At 46.0% G+C, this 22,763-nt stretch overlaps 1 protein-coding gene and 1 long non-coding RNA gene across 6 annotated transcripts in view; one reads left to right on the forward strand and one right to left on the reverse strand.

Annotated features, from left to right (window-relative positions):
• The window catches only part of MATN2 (matrilin 2), a 132,356-nt gene extending 117,360 nt beyond the window's left edge, over nt 1-14,996 (reverse strand). For all 5 annotated transcript variants that reach the window (XM_027064162.2, XM_027064160.2, XM_053208488.1 and 2 more), the window contains exons 1-2: nt 14,863-14,996; nt 813-983 (exon numbers count right to left, since the gene is read on the reverse strand). In XM_027064162.2, the coding sequence (XP_026919963.1) occupies nt 813-957 (145 nt within the window). In that variant the 5' untranslated portion in view covers nt 958-983; nt 14,863-14,996. The remainder of the gene's footprint in view (nt 1-812; nt 984-14,862) is intronic.
• Nucleotides 889-10,030, forward strand: LOC128312885 (uncharacterized). Its single transcript, XR_008292794.1, has 3 exons — nt 889-1,015; nt 3,004-3,091; nt 8,308-10,030. It is a non-coding gene; the product is annotated as an uncharacterized LOC128312885 (long non-coding RNA).
• Nucleotides 14,997-22,763: the final 7,767 nt, after the last annotated feature.

Raw genomic sequence — 22,763 nt, forward strand, 5'->3', positions numbered from 1 at the left:
CCACTACTTCCTAATGGCAGTTGTTCTCTCTAAAGCCCCCACATCTGCCAAGTAGCAGAAACCCCAGATGGATGAATGAAGTACAGGGAGGAGCCTACATGGTCACACATCACCACTGATTAAGAGAGACAACACTGGCTAAATATACACATCTGGTAAGTACCAGAGCCAGAACTTGAACCCAGGTCTATGCCAAAACCCATTCCCTTTCCACCGGCCAACCTTCCTATTGCTTCCACACCCTGGGCTTTCCAGAGCCCGTGTTTACAACCAGGTCCATTTATCCATATCTATGTGTTTTCATGACCTTTTCCTTCTCTTGGAGAAAGAGGAAGATTCACCTGAAGAAAACATGTTTGCAACAGAAGCCCGACATTTTCTATTCTTAATGTCTTGATCTGGCTCACAGTGCCCTCACCTCTCTTCTGTGGCCGCTCCCACCTCCCACAAGCTGGCCTGCTCTTTTCCCCATGCTGCCCTGCAGATAAGCTGAACAGATCCAATAAAAAACTCCTATCACACCCCTGTCCAGATAAGTACACCAGGACCTTTTCACATCTTTTCCTTGTGTATTGGAGGAAAGTCGTGAACCTGAGATTAAACGGAAGGCCTTGAAATAGAAGGGTGCGATTTCATTTGGAAAACCCCATGCACCCGTTGCCTATGAGATCTGCTCCCCACCCCTCCCCACACACCCAACAGGAGTCCCAGGGAGGAGCTTCCCAACTGACGTGTGTCCACCTCCTAGCCTGGACGTCTGCCCTCAACCACCTCTTCCCTCCTGCTTCAGCGACAGAGGCATCGACACTCACCCAGGAGGGCCGTCTGGGGGTGAGTCCGAGCGTGTCTCCCTCTGGACACAGACCTCGAGGGAGGCCGCTCCCTGGCCTCGACAGGGAGGAGAAGGAGGATCTGTCCGAGGACCAGCAGAAAGCAGCCCACCAGCATCTTCTCCATCTTCAAGAAGAGGAAGAGGGGCAAGGCTGTGACAAACACAAGAAGAGGAGAGAGCAGGGTGAGATTTCCAGATATCCTTGAATTCTAGGTGCTATAGACCCGCTGTTTCACCTTTTCAGTGTCAGACATGCCACTTGTCTTTAAAATGCCATTCGTGGGGCGCCTGGGTGGCTCAGTCGGTTGAGCTTCCGACTTCAGCTCAGGTCATGATCTCACGGTCTGTGAGTTTGAGCCCCGCATCGTGCTCTGTGCTGACAGCTCAGAGCCTGGAGCCTGTTTCAGAGTCTGTGTTTCCCTCTCTCTCTGACCCTACCCCTCATGCTCTTCTCTGTCTCAAAAATAAATAAGCATTAAAAATTTAAAAAATAAAAAAATAAAAAAAATAAAATGCCATTTGTGGGGGCGCCTGGGTGGCTCAGTCAGTTAAGCATCCGACTCTTGATTTCAGCTTAGGTCATGATCTCATGGTTTGTAAGACTGAGCCCCGAGTCGGGCTCTGCACTGACAGTGTGGAGCCTGCTTGGGATTCTCTCTCTCTCCCTCGCTCTCTGTCCCTCCCCCGCTCTTGCTCTTTCAAAATAAATAAATAAACTTTTAACAATGCCATTTATGTGTTTGATCCTTAAGAACTCTAGCAACTTCCATTAGTAGGTCCTTGGGTACTCTGACGGCATGCATACTAAAATTTTTCATCACTTTTGTATCTGTAAGACCGAATGGAAAACTTGAGGGGAAAAATATATATATATACTGAAGTTTCTCCTCAATTAAGTTTATTATCAATTATTTATAATCACATTCTATATCTTGGATTTGAAAAAGGAAAAACTAGGGGTGCCTGAGTGGCTTAGTCTGTTAGGCACCTCTTGGTTTTGGTTCAGGTCACGATCTCATGGTTCATGGGATTGAGCCCCATGTCAGACACTGGGCAGCTCAGAGCCTGCTTGGGATTCTCTCTCTCCTTCTCTCTCTGTCCCTCCCTTACTCACACGGGCACACACACACTTTCTCTCTTTCTCTCTCTCTCTCAAATAAACTAAAAAAATTTTAAGAAAAAGAAAAAATTATATCTGAACATTACAAGTAACATTATTCCTTCAGTCTAATAACAGTGGATGGCACAAATTAATATATATAAATTTCCCAAGGAAATCATATATGGCTGGCCTCATGTAGCATTGCAGAGTGAGCTTCCTAGCCTCCCTGCCTCCCACACACATCTATTAAGAGGCAGCATGGTGTAGTGCTTAAAGGCTTGGACTCTGGCATAGAACTTCCTGGCTTTATGCCTTAACTCTGACGCTCACTAACTGTGTATGACCTTGGGCAAGCTACTTAACCTCCCAAGCTTTATGCGAAGATGCGGTAATACTAGTTAATTGAGTGAGTTGATACACATAACTAAAGCATTGAGAATAGTGCCTGGCACCCATGGAGAGGTGGGGACAAGCAAAGGAGGAAAGGGGCTGGGGGACCAGAGAAGAATAGGATCAAACCCAATTTGAGCATGAAGCTCTCAGATGCATAAGGAATTTTAACCCTGAGTTGAGTTTCAGGTATCCACAGGAGCAAGGGGTCCTTCAAACCAGAGGGGCACTGTCTCTACCAAAATAGCACTGCCTTTACCCATTTTCTGTATTCGTGCCGGAGGCCAGCTGGTATAAAGGCTTAGAAGGATTCTAAGCAGGACAGTGAGAGGGTCACAACCAGGTTTTCACAGGATGGCCAATCTCAGTGCTTCACATGAGATGAGAAAGGTACTTGGCCACATGGTGAATGATGTCAAGACTATTCAGCCTGGAAAAACCTCATGGAGAAGGCAGTGTCCTGGAACTAAGTTTAAATTTATCCTCCCATTTTCTATGTGTAGAGTAAGTATCATAGCAATTTATTAATTTATATAAATTAGGTGGGGAGGAGGGAATATTTAAGGAGGAACAATAATTCAGTAACATCATCTGCATGTAAAATCTTTACTAAGTCCTCATCTTGTGCTTGGCGATTTCACCCAACTGACTTCATTTAATTCTCACACCTATCTTGCAGAAATCAGGATTATTACTTCTGCTTTTTGGAGATGAGGAAACTGAGGCTCAGAGAAGCTCAGCGATTTGATCAAGGTCATGCAGCTAAAGTAAGTGGCAAGCAGAGATTCAAACCCAGGGTAAGAAGGCCAATTACCAATTCTCTGATTAACAGAAAACTCAATTAGCTGCAAGTCAAGTCCCCAGAAGTCAATTCATGAAAGGGCATAGCTATCTTCTCGTCAGAGGCAGGAAGAGGGCAGGGCCAGGGCAAGGACCATTTCCCAAAACTTAAAAAAAAAAAAAAATACTCAGTAATTTAGTGAATTGCTTTCAGGAACTGACCTGGAGATAAACCCAAGCCTGTGAACCTTCAAAGTCCACAGTTTTTCACACTTGCTGTATAGAGCTAGCTCACTTTTCACTAAGCATTAAATTTATTTTAAAAATAGCAAATGTTTATTCAGTGCTTACTATTTGCCAGGCACTGGGCCAAATGCTTTAAATGTATTAAGTCATTAATTCTTACAGTAACTCAGAGAAGTTAAGTAATTTGCCCAAGGTTATACAGCTGATAAAGCAGTGAAGCTTCAGAGAATACTGGCTCATTACTGATAACTACTACCCCCAACTTTTTAAATAAGTTAAACTCTTTACTAGATCGGTCCCTTTTCATAACTTAAAAAAAATTTTTTTTCAATGTTTATTTATTTTTGAGAGACAGAGAGAGACAGCATGAGTAGGGAAGGGGCAGAGAGAGAGGGAGACACAGAATTCAAAGCAGGCTCCAGGCTCCAGGCTCTGAGCTGTCTGCACAGAGCCCGATGCGGGGCTCAGACCCACAAATTATGAGATCATGACCTGAGCCAAAGTCGGACACTCAACCGACTGAGCCACCCAGGTGCCCCTCCCTTTTCATAACTTTAACTGTAGGATTCCTTCTGAGAAAAGGAAGAAAACCTAGATTTTGCCTCTTTCTCTGTTCTTAAACCTACTATTTACTTTCAAGGTTCCTGGATACTTATCATATTTTATATGACATTATTAGTGTGTTATTTATATGTGATTTATTATTTTAATGTTCTCTCCTTCCTCCAAACTGACCAAATACAAAGTCCACCTTCATTTATTTCAAAATATATACAACAAGTTCTCAAAGCCCACTTCCAACCTGACATATTTGCACTCAAATCCAAACATTTGCACACATCCAAGATGTGGTGAATAATTACCATTTTCAAGAAAACAATACCATTTCACATGGTCGGGTTTACTGCTGATTTCAAGAAGTGTTTGTGTTTTCAGGTCCCCATTATTAACCAAAAGGCACTAAGAGTAGGTGAAGGGTAGGGAGTTAAAAATCAGTAGAACTTGGGGTGCCCGGCTGGCTCAGTCAGTAGAGCATATGACTCTTGATCTCAGAGTCATGAGTTCAAGCCCCAAGTTGGGCATGGAGCCTACATTAAAAAAAAAAAAATTAAAAAGGAAATAAAATAAACAGCACAAGGGGCACCTGGGTGGCTCAGTCAGATAAGCGTCCGACTTCGGCTCAGGTCATGATCTCACGGTCTGTGGGCTCAAGCCCCGTGTCAGGCTCTGTGCTGACAGCTCAGAGCCTGGAACCTGCTTTGGATTCTGTGTCGCCCTCTCTCTCTATCCCTCCCCTGCTCACGCTCTCTCTCTCAAAAACAAATAAACATTAAAAAAATAATAACAAAATAAAATAAACAGCACTAAGTACTTCTAGCTGTCTAACACTGAGCAGACAACACTGTGCCTCAGTTTCCTCATCTTTAAACTGGAGATAACAAATAGAGCTGGTTGCTACATTGATCAAATCAGTCCATATATATAAAGCACACAGAACACTGAGTGGCACACAGTAAGTGCTCAGTAAGGTTAGCTACTTGTTATCATTATGCAATCAAAACAATTAATATAAAGTACAAGTTATTCATGTTGTCATATTAAGCCATTTAATGAACATGAAATTAACCTCTGTGCTTTTTTATGACTATTACAATAAAATGACAAAAAATATATATAACTTAAAAATACATGCTAGTATCTGAAAGAATTTAAACCTTTCCGTTCTTACAATGCAATGGCATGGCAAGTCACAGGCTGGTAGAAAAGATTTGTACAACATATCTGATCTATTACTGATAGCCAGACTATATAAGCTCTTATAACTCAATAAGAAATTCTAATAACTCAGTAAGAAGAAGACAAACAACCCACCTGCAAATATGTGAAATATTTGAGTGGTCACATCAGCAAAGATGACTTTCTAATGACAAATAACTGTATGAAAAGATGTTCAACATTCTTAGCCATTAGAAAAATGCAAATTAAAACCAGACTGACGACCACTCACAACTACATGGATGGAACTAGAGGCATTGTGCTAAGCGAAATTAGTCAGTCAGAGAAAGACAAATATCATCTGACTTCACTCATATGAGGACTTTAAGAGACAAAACAGATGAAATAAGGGAAGGGAAGCAAAAATAATATAAAAACAGGGAGGGAGACAAAACATAAGACTCTTAAATATGGAGAACAAATAGGGTTACTGGAGGGGGGGAGCGGCGATGGGCTAAATGGGGAAGGGGCACTAAGGAATCTACTCCTGAAATCATTGTTGCACTACATGCTAACTAACTTGGATATAAGTTTAAAAAATAAATAAAACATGAATAATAAATAATAAATAAATAAAACAGAAGGAAAAAAACCAGACTGACGGAGCACCTGGGTGGCTCAGTCAGTTAAGGGTCCAACTTCGGCTCAGGTCATAATCTCACGGTTTGTGGGTTTGAGCCCCACATCAGGCTCTGTGCAGACAGCTCAGAGCCTGGAGCCTGTTTGGGATTCTGTGTCTCCCTCTCTCTGCCTCTCCCCCACATGTGCTCTGTCTCTCTCTATCTCAAAAATAAATAAACATTAAAAAAAAAAAAAAAAACAGAGTGAGATTCCATGACAAGTCCACTAGAAAAACTAAAATTAAAAAGACTGATATAACCAAGTACTGGTGAAGATATGAAGACACTAAAACCCTAATATATTGCTGGTAAGAATACAAAATGGTGCAGCCACTTTGGAAAACAAATTTCCAGTTTCTCCTAAAGTTTAAAACACAGTTGCCAAATGACATAGCACAGGATGACCAATTGTCTTGGTTTGCCCATAATTGTCCATGGTTTAGCACTGAAAGTCTTGCATCCCAGAAAACTCCTCAGTCCTGGAGAGACTGAGATGTTTCACCTCCCTACCAGCAGCCCCAATCCTTGGAATTTACCAAAAAGATACGAAAACACAGCTACATAAAGACTTCTACTCAGATGCTCCCAGAAACGTTATTTATCAAGGCTAAAAACTGGAGACAACCCAAATGTCCACATAATAGCAAATGGATAAATAAATTGTGGTGTATCCATACAGTGGAATACTACTTGGCAATTAAAGTGATGAGGTACTGGATGAATCTTAAAATAATTATGCCGAGTGAAAGCAGGCAGATACAAAAAAATTATATACTGAATGGTTCTATTTATGTAACATTCAATAAAGAGCAACATTGTATGATAGAAAGCAGATCGGTGGTTCCAAGGGCCTGTGGGTGGCAAAAGATCAGCTACAAAGGGGCATGAGGGAAGTTTGGGGGGTGACAGAAGTGGTTAATAGCATGATTATGGTGGAGGTTACATGGCTTTATGCATTTGTCAGATTCATCAAACTGTCCACTTAAAAGTGATGAATTTTATCGCATGAAGTTATATTTCAAAAAAGCTGTTTAAAAGAAACTAAAGTGAATAGGGGAAAGAATACTGGATGTATGTCGACATAAAACCAGTAATGACAATATAGTCAAGACAGATTTTTTTAAAAATGCAATGGCAGTGAGGGGTGCCTGGGTGGCTCAGTCGGTTGAGCATCTGACTCTTGATTTTAGCTCAGGTCACAATCCAAGGGTTGTGGGATTGAGCCCTGTGTTGGGCTCCATGCTGAGCATGGAGCCTGCTTGGGATTCTCCCTCTCTCTCCCTCTCTCTCTCTCTCTCTCACTCTCAAGTTAAAAAAGAAATGCAATGGCAGTGGGGGCGCCTGGGTGGCTCAGTTGGTTGAGCATCTGGCTTCGGCTCAGGTCATGATCTCACGGTTTGTGAGCTCGAGCCCCCTGTCGGGCTCTGTGCTGACAGCTTAGAGCCTGGAGCCTGCTTGGGATTCTGTGTCTCCCTCTCTCTCTGCTCCTCCCCCGCTCACGCTCTGTTTCTCTTTATCAAAAAATAAATAAAATGTAAAAAAAAAAAAAAAAGAAAGAAATGCAATGGCAGTGAAACAAGCAAAAATAAATCAGTGCATGGAACCCATATTCATAATGTTTCTCAGCTGGACACTTAAAGCTGCTAGTATTTGAAGAACAGGAGCCAGTTCTAGCTGGAAAATGGACTGATGCTTGAGAAACAGTCCCTTCATGTATGGGCATAGGAGGATTGTTGTGCTGGGAAACAGAGGTTTATTCAATCTGAAAAGATTCCATGAAGCATTTAGGGTCAGGGAAAGAATATTTTTTTAATAAATACATCAGCTTTGACTTTTGTTTGAACAATTTTTCTCCTCTCCATGGGACAATGAATCTTTTCATTTAGCTTTAGCAAGTGGATGGGGAAGAGAGAGAGGAGATTGTTCTAACTCTGGGTTCTTCTAGGCATCACTATTCCAAGTAAATGGTCAGGCGAGTAGAATCGCATCAGAGCCAATAGGATGTACTATGGGCCCTAAGAGGAGAGGCCTGGCCCTATTACAATACCCTGTGTGACCTCAGTTAGGTGACTCACCTTTCTGGGCTTTAATTAATTAGCCATAAAATGAGAGGCGTGACCTGGAAACAGTGTTTCTCAACCTAAACGGGACCACAGGCCAGTACAACCCTGCGATCCTAAGGCTGGATATGACCTCCTACCAACGTGGGAAACTCTGCCTTCTGGACAAGAAGAGAAAGGGGGGAGGGCCACACCGTGAACTGGCCATTTTGTATATTGTCATCTCATTTAACCCCTATAATCATTCTGCGAGGTGGATGAGTTTCCAATTTTACGAATGGGACACTAGGATTCACAGATGGGAAGATACGCTCCAAGGCCTGAGAGCTTAGCTAAGTGACAAAGCCTATCTCTGCCATCTCTCAGGCAGGCAGCCTACTTGTTAGAAAAAAGATTTGGAATAGACTCCCTAATGTTGACAATTCTTGGACCTCGGATTCTATTGTTTTGCTCCTCAAAGGCCTCCCCTGTCAGCACGCTAACCACTCTCTGTGTTCACAGAGTCCCCCAGGACTGGAGCCACAGCAAGATCCGAGGCTCATCTTCCACCTGAGACCGGAATCCCCACCTCCTTCCTGCCTGTCTGGCCATTGGAACCCAACCACTGCTCAGACTCAAGGCCATGGCTTGCACGTGGCCTTAAATGTTAGACTGCCCTTTGCCTTCAGGTCGCCCTGACATTGCCTGTCTGTGATTTTTTCACCCAGTGAAAAAGGCCTGCTTGTCAGCTCAGCCTTTCCAAAGTTCAAACTCATCTTCTTCCACTCAAGCCCTTTCATGGTCAGGGTAGCCCAGGTGCTCAGCCACCAGCCAGGAAATTTGTAGCCAGCCTCCATGTCTTCCTCGTATCACCATCACATTCACAAGTGGGCAAACCCTGGTTTCCCACCTCTCCCCGTCCCACCCTCCTGACTGTCCTATTGCCACAGCAAGGCTCCGTGCTCTCCTTTTCTCGCCCGGACTCTTCCCGGAGCTTCAGAACTGCTCTTTCTGCTTGGCGTCTTTCACCCACTGGTCCTGTCCCTCCTCTGTTCAGAACCCATCTATGGCCTTACTGCATCACATTAATAGTCAAGGCTCTCCTTGACTGACTGCTGCCCACCCCTCCAACAATGGCAATCCCACAGCCACCCCGGACCTCCCACTGGGGCCTGAAGAACTGAGATTCTTGTCATAGCTGAGTGCCTCCGTCCATGCTGGTCCCTTGGCCTGGAAGCTCTACGTTAGTCAAAACTGCATTCATTCCTCGAGGCTCAGCTCATTGTGTCACCCACTCTCTAACATGTTCTCAATTTTCCCAATGAAGATCGACTTTCCTATACACCCCTGACAATGGGTTTGTTGTCTGCTCCAGCACTTGAGTTTTCTTGCTGCCATATCTGTCTCCCAGCCTAGTCTGTGAGCTGTTCCCTGGGACCATACATTGTCATTGCTGTATCACCCACATGCTGGGTGCTGAATTTTATAAATACATTTTTAGAAAATAAACAAATGTTGAATAAGCACATTTATTGATGAATGAAAGATTGATAAATGTTGACTCAAACTGGCCCTAGTTCTGTAGCTGACAAGTGCCATGCCCTAACTCATGTCTTCGTATACATACTACATTTGCCTAACTACAGGTGACTCCAATGGCTATCTCTTATGATGGGAGGATCGCCTCCCTCAAATTTCTCAGCCAAGTTTCTCTGCCTGGGTGAAGGACGCCAGGCAGAAAGAGCAGTTCCGAAGCTCCGGGAAGAGTCTGGGTGAGAAAAGTTAAATATATAATTTTTTAAAGATATAGATAAAATATCAAATATCTAGTTATAACAACTCATGTATCAATTTAGTCACAAACGCATATTCAAAACATTTTAAATTACAAAATAATACATCACTTTACAAATAATGCTCTTTTCATTAAAAATGTTTCATAGGGGCACCTGGGTGGCTCAGTCAGTTAAGCATCCAACTTTGGCTCAGGTCAGGATCTTGAAGTTTGTGAGCTTGAGCCCCACGTCGGGCTCTAGACTGACAGCTCAGAGCCTGGAGCCTGCTTCAGATTCTGTGTCTCCCTCTCCCTCTGCCCCTCCCCTGCTCTCTCTCTCTCTCTCTCTCTCTCTCAAAAATAAAAATAAAACATTAAAAAATGCTTCATAGAACAATCTTTTGTCTTGTTTCCTAAGACAATGTTTTCAAATGCTTGCCTAACATCAATATTTTGTCACCACTAAAGATGCTTTTTGAGTCTTCTAACATCTTCACTCGTGTCTAAGTTGTCTGAGATCCAGCACTTTCCAAATCCATATAGGATGCTGTCACTGGAAGTTTTACCTCAGGCCAGCAATTCCCACTCATATACCATGAGGACCGTGTATGTTCCAGAGGCATAAATTCACCATCTCTGCAACTTGCTCATTCATTGTGTTGCTGTTTAAAGGATTATATCCAGCATCATCCAATCCTTGCAATTGTGAAATTGTGCTCTCAAGAATAATTACAAAATCTGAGTTGCTTTTTTTATTGTTTTGCTCAATTGACTTCTACATGAACCCAAATCAGCACACTGACTGAAGACATTTTGAACTTATGTGTATTCCCCAAACAACGGTTTGTTCAAAATATTTGATAGATTCCTTGTACTTTGAGACACTTTGCAAGGACTCAAATATAGGGCAAGTTCTTCTTTTCTGAGGAATAATTTTTGGGGGGTGCCTGTGTGGCTCAATCGGTTGAGCGTCCAACTTCAGCTCAGGTCATGATCTCACGACTCATGGGTTTGAGCCCCACATCAGGCTCTCTGCTGTCAGCATGGAGCCTGCTTCAGATCCTCTGTCCCCCCTCTCTCGCTACCCCTCCCCCCTCAGAAATAAACATTTTTAAACAAGGAATCATTTTGGGGGGGGGAACTCTCTTCATCTTATGGTATATATGGTTTTATATATATATATATATATATATATATATATATATATATATATATATATATTCCTTCCATATCTTTTTTCCCTTTCATGCACTCAAGCACCAAGTCCTTCCATTTTTTCTCAGTGATGTCCCTCATGTCTTCTTCCCTCTCCAGTCCATACCAAGGTTGCAGACCTTATTCCCATCAGAGAGACCACAAAGGTCTTGGCAGACACTGCCAATTATCCCCCAGTATCTTCCTTCCTCTCCTTCCTTAGTAACAGAAACCCCACTTTTAACTGGACACGTGATGGGCTGGAACAAAGACCACAGCTCCTAGTCCTTGCTTCTTGCCTACGTGACTGCCTGCTGGCCAGTGGATTCCAGTGGATATGGTACAACTTCTGAAAAGACTCCTTAAGGAGGGATGAGGGAATGACCTCCTTTCCTTTTTCCTTCCTGCTGGCTGGAATGAGAACATCCCGGCTAGATACCTAGCACTCATTTTGAACCCTGACCCGCCACAGAAACGGAAGCCGTGCTGCATGGTGAAAATAACGAAGCGCAGGAGTGTGGGTCCCTGACTTTACTCTCACTTTGAACTCACCGCCTCCAGGCTTCTAGAACGCAAGACAGAAATAAACTTCCTCCTTTAAGCCACTGTTATTTCAGTTTTTTCTGTAACTTGGAATTGATCATACTCCTAATTAACAAACTGTTTCCAAGCCTCTCCTATTGAATCCATCTAGCGCCACTGCTGAATTCAATCTTCCCAACACAATATCATGCTTATCATGCTCTTGCTAAAAAACTGCCTGAGATTTCCACATACCAATAGGATAAAATCTAGATTTCTTAGCTTAGCATTCAAAGCCCTGTTATCTGGCCCTATGTTGTAAATGCTAACCTCAACTACTCCCCCCACCTACCCCACCAGTACACACACACACACACACACACACACTCTTTCTCTCTCTCTTTCTCTCTCTCATTAACCCTTCATCCAGTCCCATAACCTCATACAATGTCTCTTTGCTGGTTGGATTGAGTTTATGACAACTGACACATGGGTAGGTGGTCGCTCCCTTTCAAAAGGAACTGTGAATGGAAAGAACGCGAATGACCCTTAACAGTAGAACAGACACACTGTGGCGGAGTGTGGATATTACACAGCAAGAGAAAAGAATGAATTCCCACTTCATGCATTAACATAGTAAATTTACAAACATAATATTGAACAAGATAGAATTCAAAAAGGACAAAACTAATCTCTATCATAGGAATCAGGATAGGCGTCAGTGCACAGAAGGAGGCATGCGGGGGGGCGGTTCTGGAGTGCTGAAAACGTTCTACTGATTAAGCAGAATGCTGGTTACACATTCACGAAAAAATAACTGTGCTGCCTCCCTGCTTTGTGGCACTCAAAGCCCCATGACCCGGCTCTGAGTTACAGGGCCAACCTCAATGACTCCAAGCAGCTCCCTCTCCCTCCCCCCACAGCCCCAACACATATACAAACACACACATGGGGCTGAGACGGGAACTCAGCTCCTTCAGGTGCCAAGATCGGTGTGCTGTGGGTTGTACCCGCACTACCTGTCATCACTGTCATCGTCACGACAACCCATTTCTGACAACAGCCGAGACCTCCGGAATCAAGCCCAGCCCTGCCTTTCCCTCTGAGTCCTGAGAGTCCCGAGTCCTGAGTCCTGAGTCTCAGGGTCCTGCCAGGTAAGGCAGTCGTGGCTGTCTGCCGAGCCACATGGCAGGCTTCAAAGATGACCTCACAGTCTGGAGCTCCAAGTGGCAACTGGTTCCTTGGAAAGGCCTGTCTGGCACTATTTACTAGCAACAGTGATGACAGGCTCTGCTCTGTATGGGGCTTCAGCCTCCCTCTTCCCCTGACCCTCCTGACCTATTCTCACATGAATGCTAAACAGGGCAGCCCTCCTGAGCTTCCCTAAAGGTGGGGAGTCCCAGGTAAGGGCTCTCTTGAACACGGGTGCTGCAGGCCAGAGGACAGCGAGTCCTGGGGAAAGCACCAGAGGCTCCCTCACCCCCTTGACTGGTCTGAAACCCAACCACTCATCCCCGAGTCTTAGCATGTCCTGTCACTGCCTGCCCAGCTGCACGCCCAACACCGGTGCCCGCCGGCGTTTACATCCATCACACCCTCTTCGGTCTGCTTTTCCTGAGGCCTGAGCCTGTCTCTGCCTCTTTCTCCAGACACACCTCTGCCTCATCCCTTGCCTTCTCCTAGGCACCAGCCAGAGCTGTTTCCAGGAAACTGTGGGATTTCCTTCTAGAACCTCCAAAGACCCTCTTATTTCTTTTGGATTTTTCAAGGCTCAATCATCCATTTCTTTTTCTGTAAATCTTGGGCTTCACTCCAAATACCTCTTGCGGAACAGAGAAATACATGGTGTTTGCTGGTAAGAGCTTAGGGCATGACAACCAGCTCAGGAGATCTCAGAGGTGGATCCTGCTATGGCACCCCCAGTGCGTGAGCCCAGGCCACAGTGGCTCTGGCTTGCCTGGGCCTGGATGCTAGGAGCAAGAAACCCTGGAGCTCTGGTTTATAAGAGTCCTGGCAACTGGGGGGCCTGGGGCTGAATCCTACCGTCAGGAATAAAAGTTTGGACAGGTAGTGAAGAGCCACAGATACCCGCATTCTCAACAGGGGATTCTAAGGGACCAAGCTTCAGGGGCCGAGAGGGAATTCATAGGACCTGGTGACTGAGCAGATCTAGGAGAAAACAGAGAAGGAGATGCTGAGGATGGGGCTGATTTTCCTGGCTCGGGCAGCCCAGTGGATGGAGAGGCCATTACCACAGCAAGGAACTCAGGTCTGAGGGTCATCCTTGAGAACATCAATCACCCTGCTGTGCTCAGAAGCCCTTGGGGGGTTATTGAGCCATGCTGGACTGTTTGGGGCAGGCCATAAGCCCATTTTGGGATCTTGATATGGTTTTATGAACCTGTCCCTTGGAAAGCAGGCAGGGAGAACTATGTAGGAGTGACTCCTGAATGGAAAACTCCAGTTAAATACGTGTGGATTATCTGCCACCTTCATGTATCTGTGGAGAGGCTATCTTCCTGAGTTGAGGAGGAGGTGACTGGTCATAGGAACGGCTTGCTTTTTCTGGAAAGAGAGGTGGTGAAACTCACTTTAGGTTGTGCCTGGAACTGTTCTAAGGACTTTAATCCTCACAGCCCTGTAGGTATTATCATCCCCATTAGACAGATGAGGAAACTGAGGCATAGCATAGCTGGGTAAGTCTAAGGTTACTAACCTGTGAGCCTCACAGCCATAATGTGAATTTAGGCAGGCTAATCCCAGACTCCATGCCCTTGGTGGTAAGCCCTACAGCCTCCCATCTCCTAGAAGGCAGGTTCAATGCACTTGGCGCAGAAGCATCCCGGCTCCCTGCTTTCTGACAATTTGGAACCTTGTCAATTGGGTTAGTTCAGGGTGAGGGTCTGTTCCCGAGGAGGTTCCTTCCTGCGCATCCAGCCCTGGAGACCTTAAAGAGAGAGGGTCCCCCCTCCCCAAATTGTCCTCGGGGTTTCTAGCAACTACCACAAAATGCCCTCCCCTTTCCCTCCTTTCTCCACAATGGAGAGACACAAGAGGGAGGACCAAGAACAAAATCCAGATGAAGGGCATTAAAATACCAGCCGACCGAGGGGAGGAATCCGACTGCATCTGGCCTGCCAGTATTACACGAACCACACCGATGCCGGCTCAACAAGTCTCCCTTTCCCCGGGTCGCTGGAGCCCAAGTCCGGAGTCCCCGCGGCGGCTGACAGCGCCCCCACGGGGCACTGCGGTCCGGCGGCCGCGCGGTGCGCCCCGCGCGGGGAGCGCGTCCCGCTCGCCCGGCCGAGGTGGCCGGACTTCTCCCCGCGCCGGGGGTCCGGGCAGCGCCGCCCTCCGCTCGCGCCCGCCCAGCGGGGTCGGGGCGACGAGCCCCGGGCCGGAGGGGGCGCCTGGCCGGAGGGGCCGCGCGCAGCCGCAGGGGCCCGGGGCGAGGCGGGCGCGCAGGCCTGGGGGAAGCACCCGCGTGCGCCCGAGCTCTGCGGCTCGGCGGTCTGCGGTCGGCGTGTCTGCGCCTCGGGGCGGCGGGGCCGTGCAGAGCCCCGGGGAAAGCGCGCCCCGCTCACCTGCAGCCGCTGCCGCCTCGGACGCCTGGGCAGCGAGACGGGCGCAGCCCCCCGGGTCTTCGGCGTCGGCCCCCTCGCTGCTCGGAGAGGCGCGGTTCTCCTCGGGGGTCGCTCGTGGGAGCCGCGGAAGAAGCCGGAGCCGCGGCCGCTGTCTCCTCCTTCGCCGCTTGCTCCAAGTCCCATTCCAGAGCGCTCCCCTCGCTCGCTGGCTGCCTGCGAGGCTCGGGGCCAGCGCGGGAGGGCGGCGGGAGGCGGCGCCGCGGCGAGGGTGGGGAGCGGGCCGGGCGGAAGGAGGGGTGTCGTCTTTGGGGATGGGGAAGGCGCGGACAGGGAGCGGCCGCGAGCGCGGCCCCACCCTGCAGGCAGCCCCGGCGCTGGGCACCCTGGCCGGACGCCCTGCTCGCTGCCACCCGGCTCCGCTCGGTGCCTCCGCAAGCCCAGATGGGATTCGGACTCCAGGGGTCTGGACAGCACCCTTTGAAGGGGCTTGGCGGGGTGGGGTTGGGGGAGAGCATCTCCCGAGGGAAGGCAGGCATGGCAAGTGGACCGTATCCTGAACTTGGGGTCATGATCTCCAAGAGGCGTCCACCGATGACGGGGATGAAGAAAAGATGGTGAGAATTGGGATAATTGGTGACAAGTGCCAGGACCTGTCTTGGCAGTGCCCGGAACACCCCACCAGTGCCAGTTCATATTAACAGAGCGTCCACTGGCCAGGGGCCAAACCAGGCCCGGGGGTGGAGAAGGCAGTAAGGACGTCAGGACAGAGAGGAACAAAGATCCTACCCTGGAGAAGCAGAGAGAGTCTAGTTCAAACAAGACTTTTGCAATTATGGGCGAAGACGTTTGCAACTTTGTGAAGCGGGAGAACATGACCTTCCAGGTCCCTGCAGAACTTTGGAGGTTCTGGATTGGTCAGTGGCAGGGAAAGGGCCTGGTATGCCACTCCACAGGCTACATGCCCACCAGCAGGGGTGAATGGGAGTGCCCACCAGCACATCTCCTAATAATGGATCCAAAATTCTATCCCCAAACCACTAACCCAACACACCCAGGTCAGGTTTTAACAAGCTGTGGAGCAGAGGCAGCAGAACTAACGAGTTTCAAAACCTTTGGAGGTGCCAGAGTCTGATAATTTAAGTGATCTTGGCTGCCTTTACTCCTAAACCATCACTCCTATTTTATGATAGAGTTGGTTTCCAGAATATTAATGAACACCATGTACAAAATCAATTCCTTCAAAAAGCTCCAGGAGTGGGAAGTAAAAATTCCAGTCATAAAGCAAGGGGTTAACATATTCAAGCTATCAGGCAACTCCGTGGTGCCATAATGCAGAGAAAGAATCCCTATCCTGCACCTTAGGCCCACTGGGCATTCCTGGATGCCTGCACAGATAAGAAATCGTTTCTTTGTATGTCTTTGGGAGGAGGTAGGTAGAGGTCAGAAAGCAGAGGAAAGTCTTCAGGAAATGTTTGGTCTCTTAAGTCTTGGATCCCACAGAAGAAAATTCTTCCTGAGTCTGGGCCAGTGAAAATCCCCTAGGAGCTGGGGAAGTTGAGTTGCAGTTTATGGAAAATTGCATTTAAAATGTGTTGCCTTATTCCAAGACACCAGTATGATCCAGTAATTTACCAAGAAAACAACAGCAATTCCAAAATCCCTCCAAATTTTAAGGGATTATAACTAAGTAACTGATTCCAGGGACTCTAGTATATGCCAACTCAAATGGGTGTTTTCTCCAGGGAGTTCTATCAGAATTCTTCCACATAGGAAATCTCTGTATGAAGCACTCCTGGGGCCAAGTCAAACAGGCCAATGAGTTGTTCTACCTTGTGGAATGATCTTCAGGTCTGCCAGAAAAAATGAAGCAAAAGTGAGCTCAACATCCTGAAATATCAAGTCAGAAAAAAACAATGCCTTTATTTCCCAGTTACCTTGGAGGTGAATGCAAGTTGATAACAATAGAGGCTTTGGGAGAAAGCCCAAATTTGCCTTTTCTGCCAGAGGCCTTGCTACCAGCTTAGTGTATAGAGCATCTTATTCAGAAGTGTGAGGTTAAGATTTTCAGTTCTCACACGGCAGTCGTACAAGTGGACAGAATGAGGGCATATAGTATCTGAAAGTTCAAGAGCCAGTTGGCATCAGGGCGTCTGGGTGGCTCAGCTGGTTAAGAGTCTGACTTTGGTGGTCTGTGGGTTCGTACCCCGCGTTGGGCTCTGTACTGGCAGCTCAGAGCCTGGAGCCTGCTTCAAATTCTGTCTTCCTCTCTCTGCACTTCCCCCACTCATGCTCTGTTTCTTTCTGCCTCTTAAAAACGAATAAATGTTAAAAAAAATTTTTTTAAAGAGTTAGTTGTATGGATAACTTTAAACTCCTTATACCTGGAAGCTATATCAGGTTCAAATCACTTCTCTCTGCACATGTGGTCTATTGTGGAGTAAGGATTGAGGTGGGGAAGGGCGTTGTTTGACCCAGACCTCACGATCATGACTAACCTCACATATAGACTTTTGACATATGAATTCATTTGTTGCTTGTAAACATTAAAACTTACTGTTTCGTTTTGTTTTGCTTCCTAGAGGGCAGACTGAAATGGGACTATTAAATGGAAGGGGACCAGAAACCAAAGAGCAGACAGGTTGGTTCACAGACCCATAGCCTAAAATTAATCTTGTACCGAATGGGTGAGGAGAAATGTAAAACTGCAGTGCTACCTCACTTACACTGTGTCCCTCAAGGTGGTTGATGACGTTTGAGTCCCATGTAAACTGTTGGAGCTCCCCATTCTCTCATCAAGGAGAAGGGCAGGATGTCTCATCTGGGAGAGGAGACATTGCCTCTTTGGGCCAGCTGCCAATTGGTTGGGATGGGGGGTTTAAAGGGGAGCATTGCGAGGCAGGGGCTGGGTTTGAACTCCAGCCCAGGGCAGTGCTTCCTTCTGGATGCCCCGTCGACACGGACAACCAGTTCCATGTCCAGAGGATCCTCCTTGAGGACAGGCTGGCTGAAGGTACTGTTGTCCCAGGTGAAATGATTTCTAAAAAGACATACTATCCCACTTTGGAAAAATAAGATGAAACTGAAAAGGAAAAAAAAAAAAACTATAGCAAGTCAAAATTTTATTTAAGAAAACAACACACATTTCAAAGAGGACTCAAATGTTTTCATGTGATCTTGAACTTGAACCTGGCATTCTGCTTGTTTCCCGATATTGCCCTATGCCATGCAGTGGAAGGGACTGGGCTTCTATGGCTTTAACCTGGAGTTTAGAGCCTTGTAATGTCTGTGAAATCGGGTTGATGAGGCTACCTATCAAAAATGAGATTATAGCATAGAGTGAGGAGTTTTAATGGCTAGGCAAGAGTGAGTTGAAATCTGACTTGTTTTCTTGGATATTGGCAAGGCTAAAACACTGGAGACTAGTCTCCCCTTTTGAGTGGAGGATGGACCCCTAGGCGTGAAAGCATCACTCAGCAACACAGACTGCTGCCTCTTTCATCCCTAAACCTAGGAATTGGCACAAAGTGGTCTGCTGTTAGAAGCCAACAGCCTCATCCCTGTGACACTGAACTACCTACCTTCTGTCAATGCCATTAATAAGTCTATGTCTACACTGGCCGCCCGGTGTTGAATCAGATTACAAGATACTTGAGCAATGGCTATGTGTATCTATCCTACAAAACCCTCCAGGATGCTGGCAGGGCTCAAAAATGGCGACTCAAGAGTGACAAATACAACAAAAATATCAGAAATCAGGACTTTTCCATGTTCTCTCTTGCTGAAGAAAATAACGGGGGCACGGTTAGAACTGGGGTTCAACAGGAGGGGAAACACTACAGACAGTCCAGTGGTAAGAATAAGGCAACAGACACACTGCTGAGAGCCACAATAAATCATATGATGGAGAAAAATAAGAGGCAATGCAGTACAGAGAACAATTTTGTTGGGAGAGCAGTCTCTGAAAAGAAGCAACGGGAAATGTCTCGATGCATTTAAAATGAGAACTGACAAAGCAATTCCTAAGCACAGAAAGCTCCAGAACATTACTGGCTGCATGTTGTACTACATGTGAACAAAAAGAAGTTCAGAAGAGGATGCAATAACCAAAGTTTTAAAGAGTTGAAAATGTCTTTAATTTTAGTTAGAGCAAAATGTCTAAGACCGTTCAGCGTCCCTGGCCAGGCCGAATGAGACAGCACTGACCAGCACTGTTTCACCTTCAGCTCCAGCCTACGCTTGGGGGCAGAACAGTAGGTCAGAACCATTTCTGAAAATCAATGACAGGCATACCTCAGAAATATGTGGGTTCGATTCCAGATCACCCCAATAAAGCAAGTATCACAATAAAGTGAGTCAAGTGAATGTTTTGGTTTCCCAGTGCATGTAAAAAATTACGTTCACACTATACCAGAGTCTATTAAGTGTGCAAAGCACTATGTCTAAAAAATGTACATGCCTTAACTTAAAAAGATTTTATTACTAAAAACTGCTAACATCATCTGAACTTTCAGTGAGTTGTAATCACTGACCACAGGACTCCAAAAGCACAAATGACACAGGAAACATAGATAAATTGGAATTCATAGAAATCAAAAGCTTTTGTGCTTCAACGGACACCATCAAGAAAAGACAACCCACTGAATGGAGAAAACCTTTCACAAATCATCGACTGATAAGAGATTTGTACCTAGAATATGTAAAGAATTCTTACAATTAATAATAAAAATGCAGCCCAGTTAATAAATGATCAAAGTTTCTGAATAAACATTTCTGCAAAGAAGATATTCAAATGGTCAATATGCAAGTGAGGAGATGCTCAACATAGTTTGCCATTAGAGAAATGCAAATCAAAGCCACAAGACATCACTTCGCACCCACTAGAATGACTGCAATAAAAAAGACTGGCCAGTGGTTGGACCAAAACCTGCGGGCCAGCACCCGCCCCTGCACCCACCCCGTTCCCATGGCCCTGCCATGAAACAATGGGAGAGATGGTTCCTGGCAGGCGACCGCTCCCAGGGCACTGCACAGACAGCAGACTGAAACACACCCCATTCTTCCTGTGAAAAAGGCCTATTTACTTGTCCTGGAACTGCTCCAAGGGACAGGCTTCAGGTTTACTACACATCCAGAGGCTATGGAAGTGCTCTCAAGCAATGTGGGCTTGGGGGATGCCATATATGCACTCTCCCTTGGCCTCACTACGGCTTGGTAGTACCATCCAGTAAACAGCTTATACACTTGTCTGGAACCCCAGTTTTTGCAATGTCACCAAGAGGGCGCCTCCAGATCACCTGGTCTGGAGGCCAGTAGGATTTACAGTTGTGGTCTTGTAAGTCTGTATATATTTGCATACCTTAAAAGCTGCTGCCTGAGGGACCAGCTCCCAATCAACCTGAAACTAGGTGCTGACGGAGGTCCCTCCCTCGGAAACACACAGGTCTTGGCATTTGCTCACCAACTGGGACCCATCAGAACAAATCAGGCTGCTTAGACAATCACAAAGGTTCAAGAGACAACCAAAAACCAGGGCAAGTTTCAACAATAAGTTTCATCTACACAAGACCACTCCTTCAAGATAGAGAGGTGGCCGGTTCATCTAATACACAAAAACGAACACAAGAGTCAAGCACAATGAGGAAACAGGAATGTGTTCCAAACGTATTAAGAACAAGATACAACTTCAGGAAGAAACCTTAACGAAACAGAAATAAGTAATTTACCTGATTCAAAGAGTTCAAAGTAATGGTCATAAACATGCTCACCAAGCCTGGGAGAAGGCTGGATGAACACAGTGAGAACTTCAGCAAAGAGAAAATATAAGAAAGTACCAAACCAAAGTCATACAGCAGAAGAATACAATCACTGAACTTCTACCACACAAAATCTTACACACGAATGTTCATAGTTAGTGGTTGCCTTGAGCTGGGGAGGTTGGGGATGGAGACAGAGAGTGACCTTTTCTGGGGGTGGAGTTTCTTTTTGGGGCAATGAAAATGTTCTAAAATTGATTGTGGAGAAGGTTGTACACCTCTGAATAATATTAACCACCATTATATTGCAGACTTTATTTAAAACATTTTTTAATGTTTTTTTTTTTTATTTATAAGCAGGGAAGGGGCAGAGAGAGGGGGCCAGAGGATCCCAAGTGGGCTGTGTGCTGATAGGCTGACAGCAGTGAGCCCAACAGAGGGCTCGAACCCCAAACCATGAGATCATGACCTGAGCTGAAGTCAGAAGCACAACCAACTGAGATACCCAGGCACCCCAAGTTGCAGACGTTAGATTGGTGAATTGTATGGCATGTGAATTACATTATTAATAAAGTTTCGGTTTATGGGAAGAGGGCACATTTTAAAGAGTTTTTGTGTTTTTGTTTTTAAGAGAGAGGGAGAATGAGCTGGGGAAGGGCAGAGAGAGAGCAAGAGAGGGAGAATCCCCAGCAGGCCCCACAAACAGCGGGGCTTGAACCCACAAACTGCGAGATCATGACCTGAGCTGAAACCCTGAGTCAGGTGCTCAACCGACTGAGCCACCCAGAGGGTACATCTAAATTCTGAGTCCTCATGCAAACATGTTGGTCTCTTTGTGAACCAGACTGCTCCGTTTCCTCCTCTGCACTCTGTTTTGAACGCTTTTTCTGGAACCAGTTCTCTCACACGTAGGCAGGAACGGCTTCTTGCCTCTCTTCACCGTCCTTGCCTGTGCGTTCCCATACCTTTTCTGATTATTCTCTGGTTATTGTTCTACACTGTAGGACTCCTGCTGGCGGGACTTCTGTACTAGTGTCTGTGGTCCCTGCCACGGGGAAATTCACGTGGCTTTACTATCAGAGTCTTGTGATATTCTTGTAAAGGATGAAAGGCAAACATGCTTCATCACAGTCTTTCCGGGGCCTTTTTAAATCTAAAGTGCCCCAGAAGTGGGCGAGCACAACTGCCCTTTGGGGTCATGGTGGCTGTTCAGAATTCTGCCCCCTATACCCAAGGCGTCAAAATTCTGTGGGGCCTCAGATTTGGTCACTGAGTGCTTTAACAGTACACTGATCTACGGGGAAGGGACAAGAAAGTTCCGAGGGGGAGACACATCTAGTAATTTCACTTTTCATTCACAGCCCTAGTGAATTAAGCTCACATAAAAGGAACTTGATCACAAGAATAGTACGAGCTAAGAATGCCATTTTTCTTTGGATTTCAAATTGAAGCAGAGGATTAGCTAGCCTCTCATCTTAGCTGCTCTTTAATCTTTCTTCAGAAATCAATCCTTTTATTACTGTGTTGCTGTTTTTTTACCTATCACCTTTACAACTTTTTTTCTAGAAGTCAGGATGCCCACCCCCCAAAATTACACATTACAGCAGCTGGCACGTTGGTAGGGTTTTCTGGAGGAGTGACTGTCTCTCTCCTTGCACAGTCGATAGGAATGATTTTTTCCCAATGGGCTCCTCTGTGAGAATTGATCTGTGTGATGCTTCAGCCCCACTGAGTTGTTCTTCAGAATTTGCCACAATCGCCATGGGTGGGATTACAGGTGTTTTTCACCTCTCTGGTATGCTTATCTTATTCTTGTTCTAACAGCTACTTGTTCCTTCTATCTGCCAGACAAGTGCCAGGCAGTGAAGACAGAACACTAAGGAGGACAGACACAAACTCTCTATGAGCTTCTTATATACTGGAGGATTACACACAAGAAAAGTGCCAGGAACCATGGAGTGTAAGATGTGCCTTGACTGGGTCACTGGATATGCTACGGAATAATACCTTCCAGACCAGTGGGTCATAAAGGCTTCCAAAAGGAAGTGATTTGCAAGGTGAGATCCAAATTATTGAATCCAAATTACTGAATTATTGGCTTCTTTTTTCCCTTACATTACTTACATTACTTTTTTAAAAACCCACAAG

The sequence above is a fragment of the Acinonyx jubatus genome, chromosome F2, assembly GCF_027475565.1.
Source record: "Acinonyx jubatus isolate Ajub_Pintada_27869175 chromosome F2, VMU_Ajub_asm_v1.0, whole genome shotgun sequence".
Classification (NCBI taxonomy): domain Eukaryota; kingdom Metazoa; phylum Chordata; class Mammalia; order Carnivora; family Felidae; genus Acinonyx; species Acinonyx jubatus.